A 17729-nucleotide genomic window follows, 5' to 3' on the forward strand; every position below is an offset into this window, starting at 1 on the left:
CTCACTGTTATATGACGAATGCATCTAAATCTTTAACATTGGGACTATTTTTTTTTTTTTTTTTTTAACCTCTCACAATCCTAACTTGTATTCCACGGGAGGTATGTTCAGAAAAGTTCCCTCCAGATGTGAAGGCCTCTCTAACCCTGGTCCAGTTCCAGCAGAGGATGAATTTGCTTCTAGTCTTCTGACTACCTTAGAGTTTGATGAATACTCCAGGATCCTGGGTTTTCCCCACATGTATCACTCATTATGATCAATTTAATATTTATGCACTTATAATGCAATACCAGATAAAAAACTTAAAAGGAAAAGGGATTATGCAAATTCTAGAACTAGAAAATTTCCCCTTCAAGTGTAGAAATCATGTAGTTTTAAAAACAGAGCCAAGAGCAACTGGCCTCTGTCCTCGAATGGGCTGCTTGCTTGCTTCTGTGACAGGCTGGCCTGGGCCCATGGCATGGCCTGCCTCAGACTCTTCTCCTCCCCACCTTGTGAATGGTTTAATCTCATGCTGCTTCTGGGACCTGCCAGACCACCTCTTCCTTCCCGTGCTTTCTCAAGCATGACTTTCCTTCCTGCTGGGCTTACTGGGGCCCATTGCTACCTATGCTCTGGCACTTTTTTTTTTTTTTTTAAAGGCAGATGTCCATAAATGCATGGAAATGTTTAATACTAAATTCTCTTTGTTTCAGCTGAAAATAATTCCCTGTTTGTTTTCAAATTAAGAAATGAACTAACAGGAAAATCTTTATAATTTTCAGGGTTGTTAAATAATCCTTTTTATTTCTGTTTCTTTCTCATATACCCCATGATTTCCTTTTTTTCACAAAGAGATTTCATGAATGATAACATTCCTTCAGTTGATGGTTCTGTCTAGGTCTTACTTCCTACTCCCTAATCATTCTGACATGATTTTTAAAAACACACATTTCATACATATAAACATAAGTATCGGATATGGAAAACTATCAAAACCCCTAAAAACTAATACATGATTTATTCCTCCTATAATCACAATCTCATGTGCTGGGATAGGGACCCTCAAACATAGTGCAAGTGGAATGAATTACTTGGTAGGAGACATTCAATCAAATATCAGTTGTTTTCTTGCACCAGGGTTTGTTTTGTGTTGTTTTCCACAAATCTATTCACTGGCTTGTTGGGAAGATAAGTTAGTGCCCCAGGGACTCAGCTGATTCAAACTGTGACTCAAGGTCTGGCTGTCTGCTCAGCTGATGGGCTGGTGACCCCACCAGTATCTGTCAGCTTTAGGTGACATGTTCAGGGCTAAACAAAGGCTTTGGTTTTGTTTTGGCTTCATGGGAAGAAAGATGGTGAGAGATGGGAGAATAGGTGGGGTAGTGTAACATCTATTCCCTGCTTGGCTCTGCAGGTGGCTTTTGAATTCTTACGGTGAAAGACGGTGGAACCAGGTAAGATGTGGAAAGAGCTGTTTTCACGAGAGACAGAGACACTGGGTTGAGTGAGGCTGCTCTGGGACCCAGGTGGCACAGGGACAGGGCAGGTGGCATCTTTCTCAGCTTTTTGATAGGGAAATGGTGGCTTCACAAGACTGCCAGGCAGCATTCTCCACAGAAACCGCGCTGGCACTGAAAGGTCTCTCCCTCAAGTAGCCTCAGGGCGGTGAGCTTGAATAAAGACGCTGAGGCAGGGAAATGACTGGGTTCATTCCTGAGCACATATTTCTGGAGACTTTCAGAATACTTGGAAGACTCTGCAAGGGACTAGAATTCTGGGTGGGCAGCTAGGGGGCACGCCACCAGTGGAATTGCTTTTTTGTTTTGTTTTTAATTTCTTTTTTTTCTTTTACAAAGTAGCAGTAAGTGGGTTATGACTATGGGGGTTTCTTTGGTAAGAATTTTGTTGAGATATAATTCACATACCAAACAATCCACCCATTTAAAGTGTGTGTGTGTATATATATATATATATATATATATATTTATTTTTATTTATTTTTATTTTTTTTACTATTTTTTAAATAGATCTTTACTGGAGTATAATTGCTTCACAATACCGTGTTAGTTTCTGTTGCACAACAAAGCGAATCAGCCATATGCATACACATGTGCCCATATCCGCTCCCTCCTGAGCCTCCCTCCCATCCTTCCTATCCCACCCCTCTTGGTCATCGCAAAGCACCGAGCCAATCTCCCTCTGCTATGCTGCTGCTTCCCACCAGCCAACTATTTTACATTTGGTAGTGTATGTATGTAGATGCTACTCTCACTTTGCCCCAGCTTCGCCCTCCCACTCCATGTCCTCAAGTCCATTCTCTGTGTCTACCTCTTTATTCCTGCCCTGCAACTAGGTTTATCAGTACCATCTTTTTTTTTTTTTAGATTCCATATATATGTGTTAGCATACGGTATTTGTTTTTCTCTTTGTGACTTGCTTCACTCAGTATGACAGACTCTAGGTCCATCCACCTCACTACAAATAACTCAATTTCGTTTCTTTTTATGGCTGAGTAATATTCCATTGTATATATGCATCACATCTTCTTTATCCTTTCATCTGTTGATGGACATTTAGGTTGCTTCCATGTCCTGGCTATTGTAACTAGAGCTGCAATGAACATTGTGGTACGTGTCTCTTTTTGAATTATGGTTTTCTCAGGGTATATGCCCAGTAGTGGGATTGCTGGGTCATATGGTAGTTCTATTTTTAGTTTTTAAAGGAACCTCCATACTGTTTTCCATAGTGGTTGTATCAATTTACATTCCCACCAACAGTGCAGGAGGGTTCCCTTTTCACCACTCCCTTTCCAGCATTTATTGTTTCTAGCTTTTTTGATAATGGCCATGCTGACTGGCGTGAGGTGATACCTCATTGTAGTTCTCATTTGCATTTCTCTAATAATTAGTGATGCTGAGCATCTTTTCATGTGCCTCTTGGCCATCTGTATGTCTTCCTTGGTGAAATGTCTATTTAGGTCTTCTGCCCATTTTTTAACTGGATTGTTTGCTTTTTTGATATTGAGCTCCATGAGCTGTTTGTATATTTTGGAGATTAATCCTTTGTCTGTTGTTTCATTTGCAAATATTTTCTCCCATTCTGAGGGTTGTCTTTTTGTCTTGTTTATGGTTTCCTTTGCCGTGCAAAAGCTTTTAAGTTTAAGTCCCATTTGTTTATTTTTGTTTTTATTTCTGTTACTCTAGGAGGTGGGTCAAAAAAGATCTTGCTGTGGTTTATGTCAAAGAGTGTTTTTCCTGTTTTCCTCTAAAAGTTTTATAGTGTCTGGTCTTACATTTAAGTCTTTAATCCACTTGGAGTTTAGTTTTGTGTATGGTGTTAGGTAGTGTTCTAATTTCATTCTTTTACATGTAGCTGTCCAGTTTTCCTAGCACTACTTATTGAAGAGGCTGCCTTTTCTCCATTGTATGTTCCTGCCTCCTTTATTGTAAATTAGGTGCCCACATGTGCGTGGGTTTATCTCTGGGCATTCTATCCTGTACCACTGATCTATATTTCTGTTTTTGTGCCAGTACCATACTGTCTTGATTACTGTAGCTTTGTGGTATAGTTTGAAGTCGGGGAGCCTGATTCCTCCAACTCTGTTTTTCTTTCTCAAGATTGCTTTGGCTGTTCGGGGTCTTTTGTATTTCCATACAAATTGTAAGATTTTTTGTTCTAATTCTGTGAAGAATGCCATTGATAGTTTGATAGGGATTACATTGAATCTGTAGATTGCTTTGGGTAGAATAGTCATTTTCACAATATTGATTCTTCCAATCCAAGAACATGGTATATTTCTCCATCTGTTTAATGTCATCTTTGATTTCTTTCATCAGTGTTTTATAGTTTTCTGAGTACAAGTATTTCACCTCCTTAGGCTGGTTTATTCCTAGGTATTTTATTCTTTTTGTTGCAATGGTAAATGGGAGTGTTTCCTTAATTTCTCTTTCTGATTTTTCATTGTTGGTGTATAGGAATGCCAGAGATTTCTGTGCATTAATTTTGTATCCTGCAACCTTACCAAATTCATTGATTAGTTCCAGTAGTTTTCCAGTGGCATCTTTAGGATTTTCTATGTATAGTATCATGTCATTGGCAAACAGTGACAGTTTTACTTCTTTTCCGATTTGTATTCCTTTTATTTCTTTTTCTTCTCTGATTGCTGTGCCTAGAACTTCCAAAACTATGTTGAATAAGACTGGCGAGGGCTTCCCTGGTGGCGCAGTGGTTGAGAATCTGCCTGCTAATGCAGGGGACATGGGTTCGAGCCCTGGTCTGGGAAGATCCCACATGCCGTGGAGCAACTAGGCCCGTGAGCCACAACTACTGAGCCTGCGCGTCTGGAGACTGTGCTCCACAACAAGAGAGGCCACGATAGTGAGAGGCCCGCGCACCGCGATGAAGAGTGGCCCCCGCTTGCCGCAACTAGAGAAAGCCCTCGCACAGAAACAAAGACCCAACTCAGCCAAAAATAAATAAATAAATAAATAAATAAAAATAATAATAAAAAGATAAAAGATCAAAAAAAAAAAAAAAAAAAAAGACTGGCGAGAGTGGACATCCTTGTCTTGTTCCTGATCTTAGAGGAAATGCTTTCAGTTTTTCACTATTGAGTATGATGCTTGCTGTGGGTCTGTCATATATGCCCTTTATTATGTTGAGGTAGGTTCCCTCTATGCCCATTTTCTGCAGAGTTTTTATCCTAAATCGGTGTTGAATTTTGTCAGAAGCTTTTTCTGCATCTACTGAGATGATCATATGGTTTTTATTCCTTACTGTGTTAATATGGTGTATCACATTGGTTGATTTGCATATATTGAAGAATCCTTGCATCCCTGGGATAAATCCCACTTGATCATGGTGTATGATCCTTTTAATGTGTTGTTGGATTCTGTTTGCTAGTATTTTGTTCAGGATTTTTGCATCTATGTTCATCAGTGATATTGGTCTATAATTTTCTTTTTTGTGATATCTTTTCTGGTTTTGGTATCAGGGTGATGGTGGCTTTGTAGAATGAATTTGGGAGTGTTTCTACCTCTGCAATTTTTTGGAAGAGTTTGAGAAGGATGGGTGTTAGCTCTTCTCTAAATGTTTGATAGAATTCGCCTGTGAAGCCATCTGGTCCTGGACTTTTGTTTGTTGGAAGATTTTTAACTACGGTTTCAATTTTATTACTTGAGATAGGTCTGTTTATATTTTCTAATTCTTCCTGGTTCAGTCTTGGAAAATTGTACCTTTCCAAGAATTTGTCCATTTCTTCATGGTTGTCCATTTTATTGGCACATAGTTGTTTGTAGTAGTCTCTTATAACCCTTTGTATTTCTGCAGTGTCAGTTGTGATTTCTCCTTTTTCATTTCTAGTTTTATTGATTTGCGTCCTCTCCCTTTTTTTTCTTGATGAGTCTGGCTAAGGGTTTATCAATTTTGTTTATCTTCTCAAAGAACCAGCTTTTAGTTCTATTGATCTTTGGTATTGTTTTCTTTGTTTCTATTTCATTTATTTCTGCTCTGATCTTTATGATTTCTTTCTTTCTACTGACTTTGGGTTTTCTTTGTTCTTCTTTCTCTAGTTGTTTTAAGTGTAGGGTTAGATTGTTTATTTGAGATTTTTCTTTTTTCTTGAGGTGAGATTGAATTGCTATAAATTTCCCTCTTAGAACTGCTTTCGCTGCATCTCATAGGTTTTGGGTCGTTGTGTTTTTGTTGTCATTTGTTTCTATGTATTTTTTTATTTCTTCTTTGATTTCTTCAGTGATCTCTTGGTTACTTAGTAGCACACTGTTCAGCCTCCATGTATTTGTGTTTTTTACAGTTTTTTTCCTGTAATTGATTTCCAATCCCACAGCATTGTTGTCAGAAAAGATGCTTGATAGGATTTCAATTTTCTTAAATTTACTGAGGTTGATTTGTCCCAAGATGTGATCTATCCTGGAGAATGTTCCGTGGCACTTGAGAAGAAAGTGTATTCTGCCACTTTTGGGTGGAATGTTCTATAAATATCAATTAGATCTATCTGTTTTATTGTGTCATTTAAAGCTTGTGTTTCCTTTTCTATTTTCTGTTTGGATGATCTGTCCATTGGTGTAAGTGGGGTGTTAAAGTCTCCTACTATTATTGTGTTACTGTCAATTTCTCCTTTCATGGTTGTTAGCATTTGCCTTAGGTATTTAGGTGCTCCTATGCTGGGTGCATAAACATTTATAATTGTTATATCTTCTTTTGGATTGATCCTTTGATCATTATGTAGTGTCCCTCCTTATCTCTTGTAGCAGTCTTTATTTTAAAGTCTATTTTATCTGATACAAGTATTGCTACTCCAGGTTTCTTTTGATTTCCATTTGCATGGAATTTCTTTTTCCATCCCTTCACTTTCAGTCTGTATGTGTCCCTAGGTCTGAAGTGGGTCTCTTGTAGACAGCATATATGTGGGTCTTGTTTTTGTATCCATTCAGCCAGTCTGTGTCTTTTGGCTGGGGCATTTAATCCATTCACATGCAAGGTTATTATCGATATGTATGTTCCTATTACCATTTTCTTAATTGTTTAGCGTTTGTTTTTGTGAGTCTTTTTCTTCTCTTGTGTTTCCCGCTTACAGAAGTTTCTTTAGCATTTGTTGTAAAGCTGGTTTGGTGGTGCTGAATTCTCTTAGTTTTTGCTTGTCTGAAAAGCTTTTGACTTCTCCATCAAATCTGAATGAGATCTTTGCTGGGTAGAGTAATCTTGGCTGTAGGTTTTTCTGTTTCATCACTTTAAGTATATCCTGCCACTCCCTTCTGGCCTGCAGAGTTTCCACTGAAAAATCAGCTGATAACCTTATGGGGATTCCTTTGTATGTTATTTTTTGTTTTTCCCTTGCTGCTTTTAATATTTTTCCTTTGAATTTAATTTTTCTTAGTTTGATTAATATGTGTCTTGGTGGGTTATTCCTAGGGTTTATCCTGTATGGGACTCTCTATGCTTCCTGGACTTGGGTGACTATTTCCTTTCCCATGTTAGGGAAGTTTTCAACTATAATCTCTTCAAATATTTTCTCAGCCCCTTTTTTTTTCTCTTCTTCTTCTGAGACCCCTATAATTTGAATGTTGGTGCATTTAGTGTTGTCCCAGAGGTCTCTGAGATTGTCTTCAATTTTTTTCATTCTTTTTTCTTTATCCTGCTCCTTGGCAGTTATTTCCACCATTTTGTCTTCCAGCTCACTCATTCATTCTTCTGCCTCAGTTATTCTGTTATTGATTCCTTCTAGCCTATTTTTCATTTCAGTTATTCTGTTGTTCATCTCTGTTTGTTTGTTCTTTAGTTCTTCTAGATCTTTGTTAAACATTTCTTGCATTTTCTCAATCCGTGCTTCCATTCTATTTCCAAAATTCTGGATCATCTTTATGATCATTACTCTGAATTCTTTTTCAGGTAGATTGCCTATTTCCTCTTCATTTATTTGGTCTTGTAGGTTTTTATCTTGTTCCTTCATCTGTGACATATTTTTTTGCTGTCTCTTTTTTTTCTTTTTTTTATGAGTTGGATTGTGTTCCTGTCTTACTGGTTGTTTGGCCTGAGGCTTCCAAGACTGGAGTTTATAGGCTATTGGGTAGAGCTGGGTCTTGGTGTTGAGATGAGGACCTCTGTGAGACCTCACTCCGATGAATAGTCCCTGGGGTCTGAGGTTCTCTGTTAGTCCAGTGGTTTGGACTCAGATTAAAGTGTATATTTGAATGATTTTTTTAATTGCATTCACTTGTTTATTTATTTATTTAATATTGTTGTGCAATACTAAATTAGTTTTTTTAAATTGAAGTGTAGTTGATTTACAATATTGTGTTAGTTTCAGGTGTACAGCATAATGATTCAATATTTTTCCAGATTATAATCCATTATAGGTTTTTAAAGTTATTATCATGTCTTTTCTATAGACAAGGTAATGAAGCCTAAGGAAAGTTATGTTTGACAAAGATGTAGCCTGGTCTTACTTGGGCTGTATTGGTTTGATGGCAGAAACTACTTTTCCCAAGAGCTACTGTCAGTGCTTTCTAATAATAATAATAACAACACCTGTAGCAGTAATATGAGTACTAATTATGTTTCAGGCATTGTGTTAACCTCTTTACACGTATTACATCATGTGATTTTCACAACAACCCAATGAGGAAGGTACTGATAGCTCCACTTTATAAACGAGGAAAATGAGGTTGAGACTGATTAAGAAACTTGACAGCTATTAGTGGCTGAGCAAAGATTTAAACCTGTGACATCCTGCAAAAGTTAGAATCAGACTCTGCTAGGTGTTACACTCCCAGGCTGTACCATCTACTAAAATTTCCATTCCTTATCAATCTTACACTTCTAATTCTCAGGTCACTTACTCAGCAAAAAGAATTTGTACATCTTAAGCCTGATGAATAATAAAGACCTGAGATGGTAAGTAAGTTTCATCTGAAGTAGTAGTGCCAATCGGCTGAGTTCTGAGCTCACCTGCGGGTGCAGGAAGAAAGCACTCAGGATTGATTGGTGATATCTGGCATGGGTGCTGTGATGGGACAGGCAACATGAGGGCCTCAAACTGGCCAATCCTGACAGCCTTTCCCAGTCTGAGCCCCACCCCACCCCCATTTCCCTGCCAGCTATTTAGTCAGACGTTCCTAGGGGCACACACTTCCAGAACCTAGCTTTTAATTATCAATGTTTTAAATACAAGGAGGATAATCAACTGTTCACGTGGAGAAAAGAGGAACAGCAATCACTCACAGATATGACCACTCATCCACCGATATCAGGCTTTATCTGAAGATGTATTTAGAATTTTAAAATCTGAAAATAAACATAGTAACTGAGTCCCTAAGCTCACTTAGATGTTTCATAGGATGGAAAAAGTGACAAAGGCTCTTAATAGTTTCCTAGGGTTGTCCTAAACAAGTACAACAAACTAGGTGGCTTGAAACAACAGAAATTCATTGTCTTAGAGTTCAAGAGGCTTGAAGTCCAAAGTCAAGGTGTCTGCAGGGCCATGCTCTCTCTGAAACCTGTAGAGGAATCCTTCCTTGCCTTTTCCCAGCTTTTGGCGGTTTGCCAGCCAATTCTTGGCATTCCTTGGCTTGCAGCTGCATCACTCCAATCTCTGCTCCATCTTCACATGGCCTTCTCTCTGTGTCTCCCTCTGTCTTCCCACGGGCGTCTTCTTATAAGGACACCACTCATATTGGATTAGGTGCCTGCCTGCCTCCAGTATGACCTCACCTTAACTAAGTACATCTGCAATAGCCCTATTTCCACATAAGGTCATATTCTCAGGTACTGAGGGTTAGGACCTCAACATACTTTTGAGGGGGACACAATTCAACCCATAATAGCCCACAGACCAAAGAAGGGTCTGGCTATGGGATCTTGAGCTAATGGGACTAAGAATGACTTGTAGGTCAATTGCTAAAATGGTACAGACCAGAATCTGGCATTGCTGCATCAGGGAGGGGCCTCCAAAGGCATGGTGGATTGAGCTAAATTGGACTCCCCTCTACACACAAACATTCTGGATAACGAAGAAACAACAATAGAGTTGAGCATAGAAGAAAGGAAGGGGTCTTTCCAGAGGTTGCGAATGAAGAGGGAAGTAGAAATCAGAACGGTGAAGGAGTACCAGGCCCTGGCAGATAGGGGCTGGGCTTTCCACCTCGAGTAGGGACAGACATATAGTGAGGTGGAAAGCTGTAACTGAAATGTCCACACAGACACATGGATGGCTGCCCTCTTCATGTAGAGTGGACTGGAAAAAATCCACCCATCTGTTCGAGAAGCTATAAGAGAGTTTGTTACCTGCTTGGATGCTTGGTGTAATGACAGACACAAGCAGCCTCTAGTGGGAAACCTGAAGTACAAGACTTTGTCACACTGAAGTGTGGGGTCCAAATTTATACAACCTACCTGATGTGGAAATCTCCACCTAAGAAGCTGATGGTAAAATTGGTCCAGGACCAGTGAAACAAGCTGAAGAAAACGCATAGCTGCTCTATGGCGGCATATCCACAAGCCAGGTGCACAAGGCTCCCACAGAAACACTACAACCCCGCTCATAAACATGAGCTTGTAATAGACACTTAGAACCCACATGAGGAAAAAACACCTCTGCAATGCCTGCTGGACCTGCAGGAGAGGATCTTCAGGCTTTTGGTTCTACAGTAAACCACCATTTGCCCACACAAACAGGAGCGATTGTACTGCACACAAGTTATGTCACCCAGTCTGAAGTCTTCCCGAGGCAGCTTTCCCAGTGAGGACAGAATCCCTGCTGCCCCTCAGGAGTCTAATATACATCCTTCTGGTTTGACAAGATCTTATTTTCTATGAACACAGCACAAATCAACCAGTGTGATTAATAGGCACCTACAATTGCCTTTACCTCAGGATATTCGCTGTGGCTTTCCGTTCTTGGGGAAGAAGATCTGGGTCTCGCAAAACTTCTTCTAGCAAGTTTAGGACGTTCATCTTTAGTTCGTTGTTGAGTTCAAAATCCTATAAGATGAAATGGATCTTTTTAAATTTTAGTTTTGAAGGGTTTAGCTCCACGACACCATTCCTCGTGACAAATTTATGGAAATTAAAATGTATGGGCCCTAGACCCTTCCCCCTCCAGAGATTCTGACTTAGTTGGTTTGGGATGGGGCCCTGCCACTAGGCTCCCTGGGGGATAGGAATTCCTCAAAGAGACATGTGTGCCCCTTAGCCTGGAACACTGCCTCCCCCCAGGTTTATTTCTATTCATCTCTCAGCTCTAGGAGGTGATACACTTTCTCCCAGGAGCCTTCTTAAGTTGACCGAGTGGGATAAAGAGCTTTTCCTTGGTGTTCCCATGGTACAACCTATCATAACTTACTGTACTATAAGGGCTGATTTAATTGTCTGGTTTCCCATTGGTCCGTGAGTAAGATTAGTAACTGGGGCATAGCAATAGCTAAAAAAAAGATTTTTGCAAGAATAAAATCTGTCATTTGGGCAGTGACTTGAATGAAGAACTTCAGTACAGGTATGCTAAAGAATAAATGATACACACCAATGGGGCCGTGTCAAACAAACACAGGAGTGAGGTTGAAAGGGTACCCACCCAGCAAAGTTGGGATCATATGAACACCAAAATGATTAATGAGAGTAATAAGTAATAACCACCTGAATCAAAACCACCTGCAAGTCCCTACTGATGCCCACAAACAAATACATAAATAGAGAAATACATAAAGAGAGTGGAAGAGAAAACTATTCTTTACAGTGGACTTCCAATAAATGCAAAGGAATATAAGAGTTAGAAAATCACCATTTTTGACCAAAGCAGTAATAACTGATCAGGTAAGGATCATGAATAGATGCTGAAATTTATGGGGAAACAGAATTAATAGTGTCAGAGTACTCCCCCCCACAATGCTACCATTAGAGATTATTTATTAATTACAAAGGAAGAATCTGACATATGCCACCTGAACCAAGTGATCAGAGTTGCCATCACCAGTAATGGAGCAAACCAACATCATGGACCAACTAGCGTAATGTTCCGTGAAGAATCATCACTTAGTATTTTTGCCGCATAATCTCTCACCTGCATTGCGAGGAAGCACTGGCCTGCACACTCCAAAAATGTTAATGTCATCAAAGACAAAGAGAAACTGAGAAACTGGTCCAGTTTAAAGGACACCAAAGGGACCAGAGCTAAATGCAACAGGTGAGCCTGGATTAGATCCGGGATCGAGGGGGAACTGCTACACAGGGCATTACTGGGACAACCAGCAAAAACTGAGTCAGAACTATGTACTAGTTGAGAGCATCCTATCCATGTTAAATGGTCCTGAATTTGATCATTTTGCCGAGGCTGTTTCAGAGCAGGTCCTCGTTCTTTGTTGGGGTGAGGGGAGGAGAGAGAGAATGTGAGAGAGAAAAGGAGAAGGAGGGAGAACACACATGTGGTAAACATGTGAACTATCAGTGATTCCAGATGTGTATCCGTGCACTTTGTTTAATTCTGACATTTTCTCTTGATTTGAAAATTTTCAAAGTAAAAAGTTAATAAAAAGGTAAAGTTATAGTTCTTTTATTACATGCATTCTCATAAAATACCAACAGCATACTGGCAGCATCCTGGGATTGTCAGGTGTTCAGAGGTGAACTGAATGCTGCCATGACTTGCTTTCAAGATCTGACTCTGACAGACGATCTTTGTACATGCAGGCATGAGGGTTTATTTTCCCTCCTATATAAAGTTACCTATTATAAGTACATTTTAACTTTAGGAAAACTAATTTTGAAGCACTGACATTCTGAATTCTTTTAAATGATTAGAGAGAATATTGCTAATTGCAATGGATCCAATAAAAAGAAAACAGCATACTTTTACTATATTTAGTAAATTAGGAGCATAAAGTCCATAATTTCACAAATTGTAGACAATGCAAAAGTCTAACTTAACTTGAACTGAATATTTGTGAGCCTCAGGTGGGTGGAGAACAGTGTCATTCATTTTTCTCAATATTTCACTTTCACTGTTTGACAATCAGTATCATTTCTTCGAGAACAGGAGCCACTAGGGCCCCAGGCAACACCTTCAGCTGATATATTTTCCTAAAATTTCACCTGCTTATTGTCCAACAGCTTCTTGGCTATTGCTTTTCTTTTAAAATGTATGCGAGGAGGAGAGAGTAATACCTTGCTGCCGCTCTTTTCCTTTGTCCCCACCCCCCAATTTCAAAGGTAATGGGAATGATGTTTATAAACAATTAATGATCTCACCTACTTCAATCTTCATGCACTACCAAAGGATTTCTCAGCCACCAGGAGTCTTTGCTTAATGAATAATTGATATTTATTATTGAGATGATTGAGTCCTGTAGCTATGCTGAATCTCTCAATGACGCAAATAATCTGATTATCATAAATGGATTAGTGTGAAGGACATCAAGCCAGTGTTTGGACCTTGTTGGGGGCTAATTAGTGGTTTAATCAACAAGCATCCCCAAGCACCTACTGTGTCCCAACCTGGGCTCAACAGGAGGAATGCTTCTGAGACCCCAGGAAGGCAAATTCTGTGAAAGGTCTTGTTAAAGAAAACAGAATGTAATTTGATTATTCTGAGCTCTGGGAAGACTAGCCTAAGAGAGACCTTTGCAAACTTGGTGAAATCTGCCCAGACACTATCTGAAGCACAACAAACGGTTACAGGTGAATACTCGCTTTGCTGAGGATGTAGCTAATATGAAGTAGATTAGCTAATGATGGCTGAGTATGAAATGTAAGAATTCTCACTCAAAATTTTCCTTTACACTTGCACAGGCTTTTATCACGTTCAAAGTCACCTTCTGTATATGATTGCAGCTCTTCCTCAGCCGACCCAGGGGCAGGTAAGGCGGGAACCAAGATCCAGTTTCACACCCAGGCGGCTGAGGCTGACAGAATGTGATCACGTGGGGTGAGATGAGGCACACAAGGACGCGGCCGCGCGGGGACAAGAGCACAGATCTTCCACCTTACTTCCACCCGCGCTTCGCAAACTGTCACGTGCCCACGAATCACCGCAGATTCCGGTGCACCAGGTCTGGAATGGGGACCGAGACTGTAATTTTCTAACGAGCTCCTGGGTTTTACTGGTCACACTTTGAGTAACAAAACTTTGCCATTAAAAAAAATTCATGCAAAAAACAACTCAGAAACTGATAACAATATGAATCCTGTGATGTACAACTTAGAACGTAAATTTTTCTTTTTTCACCAGTGCATGTAAAATCCAGAATTGGCCGTTCAAAAATCCCTGTTAAAAACATAGTACCTACTACTCAATGAAAAGAAATCTCAATTAGCTAAAAGGCACTAGCCCTATTTAAACCCAGAGGTAGATTATTCACAATACGTCTGCCTGACCGCCATTTTGTAATTATCTAGAATCTCATTTTTGGCTACATTTCCCCAGGTCCTGAAATGGGAAACCAGAATACTGGGTGGTGGAGGAACACCGGCTCCTTGGCAAAGTCAGCAAGCAAGGCGCCCACAAGGTGGCGCTCCTGGGTCGCCTGGCTCGTCGGGAGTCGGCAGCGCCTTTCCCGGACCCGCGGGCGGTGTAGAGCGAGCCGGGCCCGAGCCAGGGAGCTTCGGGGTAAGATGAGTGAACCCCGCGGCACCCAAGAGGGCCTGCAGTTATCCCAGCAACAGCTTACTTAGGTTAGTTTTCGTTTTCCAATTCATCAAGCAGGGCTGAGGAGGCTGAAGACTGGAAAAAAGAAACCACCCTGTTTTCAAAGAGGCAGAGCCCAGAAAATATGAGACTTTTACATTTCAGTCTCTAAATAGGAGACTATAGCTCGTGTTCTTTCAGCAATTACTGAGCACCTCAATACCTAGGGCTCTGGGGGGAGACACAGAACAGCCAACAGAAGGCTGGGCGAATGGAGGAGATACTAACCAATGAAATCCAGGGAGAAGGGCTTTAAGAGGGGGGCATCCCGGGCTTCCCTGGTGGCGCAATGGTTAAGAATCCACCTGCCAATGTAGGGGACACGGGTTCGATCCCTGGTCCGGGAAGATCCCACATGCCACGGAGCAACTAAGCCTGTGCGCCACAACTACTGAGCCTGCGCTCTAGAGCCTGCGAGCCACAACTACTGAGACTGCATGCCACAACTACTGAAGCCCGTGCGCCTAGAGCCCGTGCTCCTCAACAAGAGAAGCCACCCCAATAAGAAGCCTGTGCACCGCAACGAAGAGTAGCCCCCGCTCACCACAACTAGAGAAAGCCCGCGTGCAGCAACGAATACCCAACGCAGCCAAAAATAAATTTATTAAAAAAAAAAAAAAAGAGGGGAGCATCTAAAAGCAGGTGAGACTCTGGTGCCTGACTGAGTCTTAGGAGAGGGGCAGGTCTGGAAACCCCCTGTAAAGAGGTGACAGCTTAAGCAGAGTGTCCAAGAGTGGAATGTGGCACACAGCAAACGCTTAGGAACAAAAAGTTACCAACCGATGATGCGAGAATCCTCCTGGAGAGGTAAGCTATTGGGACATAAGGATATTTTACCAAGATTTTATAGACTCTACTCAAACACATTCAAAAATGATTAGGAGAGTCAATATTTTCTCTAGGTTAGTGAACAACTCCTGAGGTAATTATCATAACTGAGACTTAGTGAGAGTTTGCCACACGCTAGATGATATTCTAACCACCCTATTATCTAATTCAACCCTCAATAGCAACACAGTTACAATCATTATTATTCCCATTCACATATGAGGGAGCCAAAGTACAGAGAATCTAAGTATCTTGTCCAAAGTCGCACAGGTAGCAAGTGGCAGACCCAGGACACAAACCTGGGCAGTGTCAGCTGAAGCCTGAGTTTTTAACTGCTACATAAGGACTCTCCAGAAACAGTGGTTATCAGTGAAGAAGCACTGGTGGCTTGGGCTGAAAGACACATCCGAACAGTAGCTGGTTACCATGCTGAGCCTGGAACTATCTCCCACCTATACTAACAACCTTTTGAGACACAGATCCTGAGACTGAGGTTTGTATGAATAAGACTAGACTATAGAACAGAAAAATCATCTGTGAGGCAATAAATCAGATTCTCTAGCACTTTAAAACTAACCCCTGTTGATAGTTTAGACACCTTGGAAATTACCTTCATTCTTTCAGGAGAGCAGGGTAATAATTATAATATACTACATATGGCCAAGGGAACTCTAGGACATTGGGAAAGGCTGATTCAATAAACACAGTTTGAGGGTAAAGAGAATTATGAGAGTAATTTTCTCACTGTAATCAGTACAGTGTATTCCTAACAGTGGCCAGAGTTTTTAAAAGGAAAGTGGAAATACTGCAGAGTGGAGTAAAACCCCATAAATTTTAATACCTAGACCGAAAGACTCATAAAGAAGGGGCTTAGGATGTGTTAGGCTCAAAAATAAGAGCCTAAGGTTTGACTTAATGATTTTCAAGAAAAGGAAAAGCAGCCTACTGTTTCCTGCCTTCTTGACTACAGAAGATGAAAATTTTAATTGAAATTGTGGTGTAGATTTAGGTTAGATCCGGGCCATTTTGTCAAATGGGAAACTGAGGCAAAGATGCTGACCAATCTTCCCAAATCTACGCAAATCTACGATCTCCCCTGGATGTTAATGAACTAAAAATAACAAGCCTTGGGCTCCCCTGGTGGCGCAGTGGTTGAGAGTCTGCCTGCCAATGCAGGGGACACGGGTTCGAGCCCTGGTCTGGGAAGATCCCACATGCCGCAGAGCAGCTGGGCCCGTGAGCCACAGTTACTGAGCCTGCGCATCTGGAGCCTGTGCTCCGCAACAAGAGAGGCCGCGATAGTGAGATGCCCGCGCACCGCGGTGAAGAGTGGCCCCCGCTTGCCGCAACTAGAGAAAGCCCTCGCACAGAAACGAGGACCCAACATAGCCATAAATAAATAAATAAAATAAATTAAAAAAAAAAAAAAGCTTGCCTTCAATTAAAAAAAAAAAAATAACAAGCCTCTAAAACAGTGTGGTTTTCAGCTCTTCTGCAGAGGGGAAACTTCCTTTAGAACTTTAATGTTGACACCTGATCCCAGGGGGGATTGTGCTGGCTGAAAGCTGGTATGGGGGACCCTGCCCATTACCTGCCTGGCCTTGTCTACCTGCCACCACCCTGGTTTGCCCGCCTTCTCACCACCTCTGGGCAACCTTGACTCTGAATTGGGGTTTCTCACTGGAAAAGTGAACGGTAGAGTTTTCCATCATTTCTCATCACCGAACTACAAAAATATTTTAACCACTATAAAATTTGGTTTTGTCTGCACTATAAAAAGAACAGCCTGGGACTTCCCTGGCGGTCCAGAGGTTAAGACTTTGCCTTCCAATGCAGGGGGTGCGGGCTCGATCCCTGGTGGGGGAGATAAGATCCCACATGCCTTGCGGCCAAAAAAACCAAAACATAAAACAGAAGCAATATTGTAACAAAATCAATCAAGACTTTCAAAAAATATGGTCCACATCAAAAAAAATCGTTTAAAAAAAAAAAAAAAAAAGAACAGTCTAACTGAAAATTTTAAGGAAGGGCATTACGTTTGGAAGGAAACCCTACAAAGCAATACCATAGTAATTCTAAACTTTCCAATACCTGTTCAACACTTACTAGTTATTAATTACTCATAAGATTTAGAATCTTCAAAGAGGGACAGGATAGATAGGAAATGTGTGCCTGACTGTCATGTGGGAGCTTATTATGTACCAGGAAAAGGTAGTAAAATCCAGATATAATTAAACCCCAAATTTGGTAAGCATGGATGCTCCTGGTGGGCCCGCAAATATTTGTTGGATGAATGGATAAAAGTTCCTGGGAAGGGTTCTTAACTTCGAGGCAAGTGGTAATAAGCTACCTAATTCTTCTTAAACTGGCAGTTTGGGAAATTAGTTTAGCAGATGTGAAGTGGGAGGCTACGCGAGGAGAAGGCACAATGCAAAGTGTGGAAGCTATGTCAGAACAAAAATAACTGGGAAGAGGCAAATGGCAAGGAATGACACCAACTCAGCGAGAAGGAAAAAGCCGTGCAGAAAATCATTTGTTTGATCATTTTCTAACAAATGACTCTGCATGTGAATGACTTGCTAAAATTCAGCCTCTGGACCTGAAGAGCTGTGTGTATAAGAATTTTAAATATTGCCCTACAACCTTGAAATCAGATAGCTCCCAAGCTTACATCTTTAAGGTTCAAAAGAGAATCAGCCTGTTTAAAAAGCATTTATCAGAAAAAAAG

General features: G+C 40.8%; 1 protein-coding gene across 5 annotated transcripts in view; it reads right to left on the reverse strand.

The window, feature by feature from the left end:
* The window catches only part of RASGRF2 (Ras protein specific guanine nucleotide releasing factor 2), a gene marked incomplete at its 5' end in the record, with an annotated part of 237048 nt that overhangs the window by 23945 nt on the left and 195374 nt on the right, over positions 1-17729 (reverse strand). For all 5 annotated transcript variants that reach the window (XM_082458029.1, XM_082458028.1, XM_082458030.1 and 2 more), the window contains one exon: positions 10367-10479. In XM_082458029.1, the coding sequence (XP_082314155.1) occupies positions 10367-10479 (113 nt within the window). The remainder of the gene's footprint in view (positions 1-10366; positions 10480-17729) is intronic.

The sequence above is a fragment of the Balaenoptera physalus genome, assembly GCF_965194825.1.
Source record: "Balaenoptera physalus genome assembly, chromosome: 3".
Classification (NCBI taxonomy): Eukaryota; Metazoa; Chordata; class Mammalia; order Artiodactyla; family Balaenopteridae; genus Balaenoptera; species Balaenoptera physalus.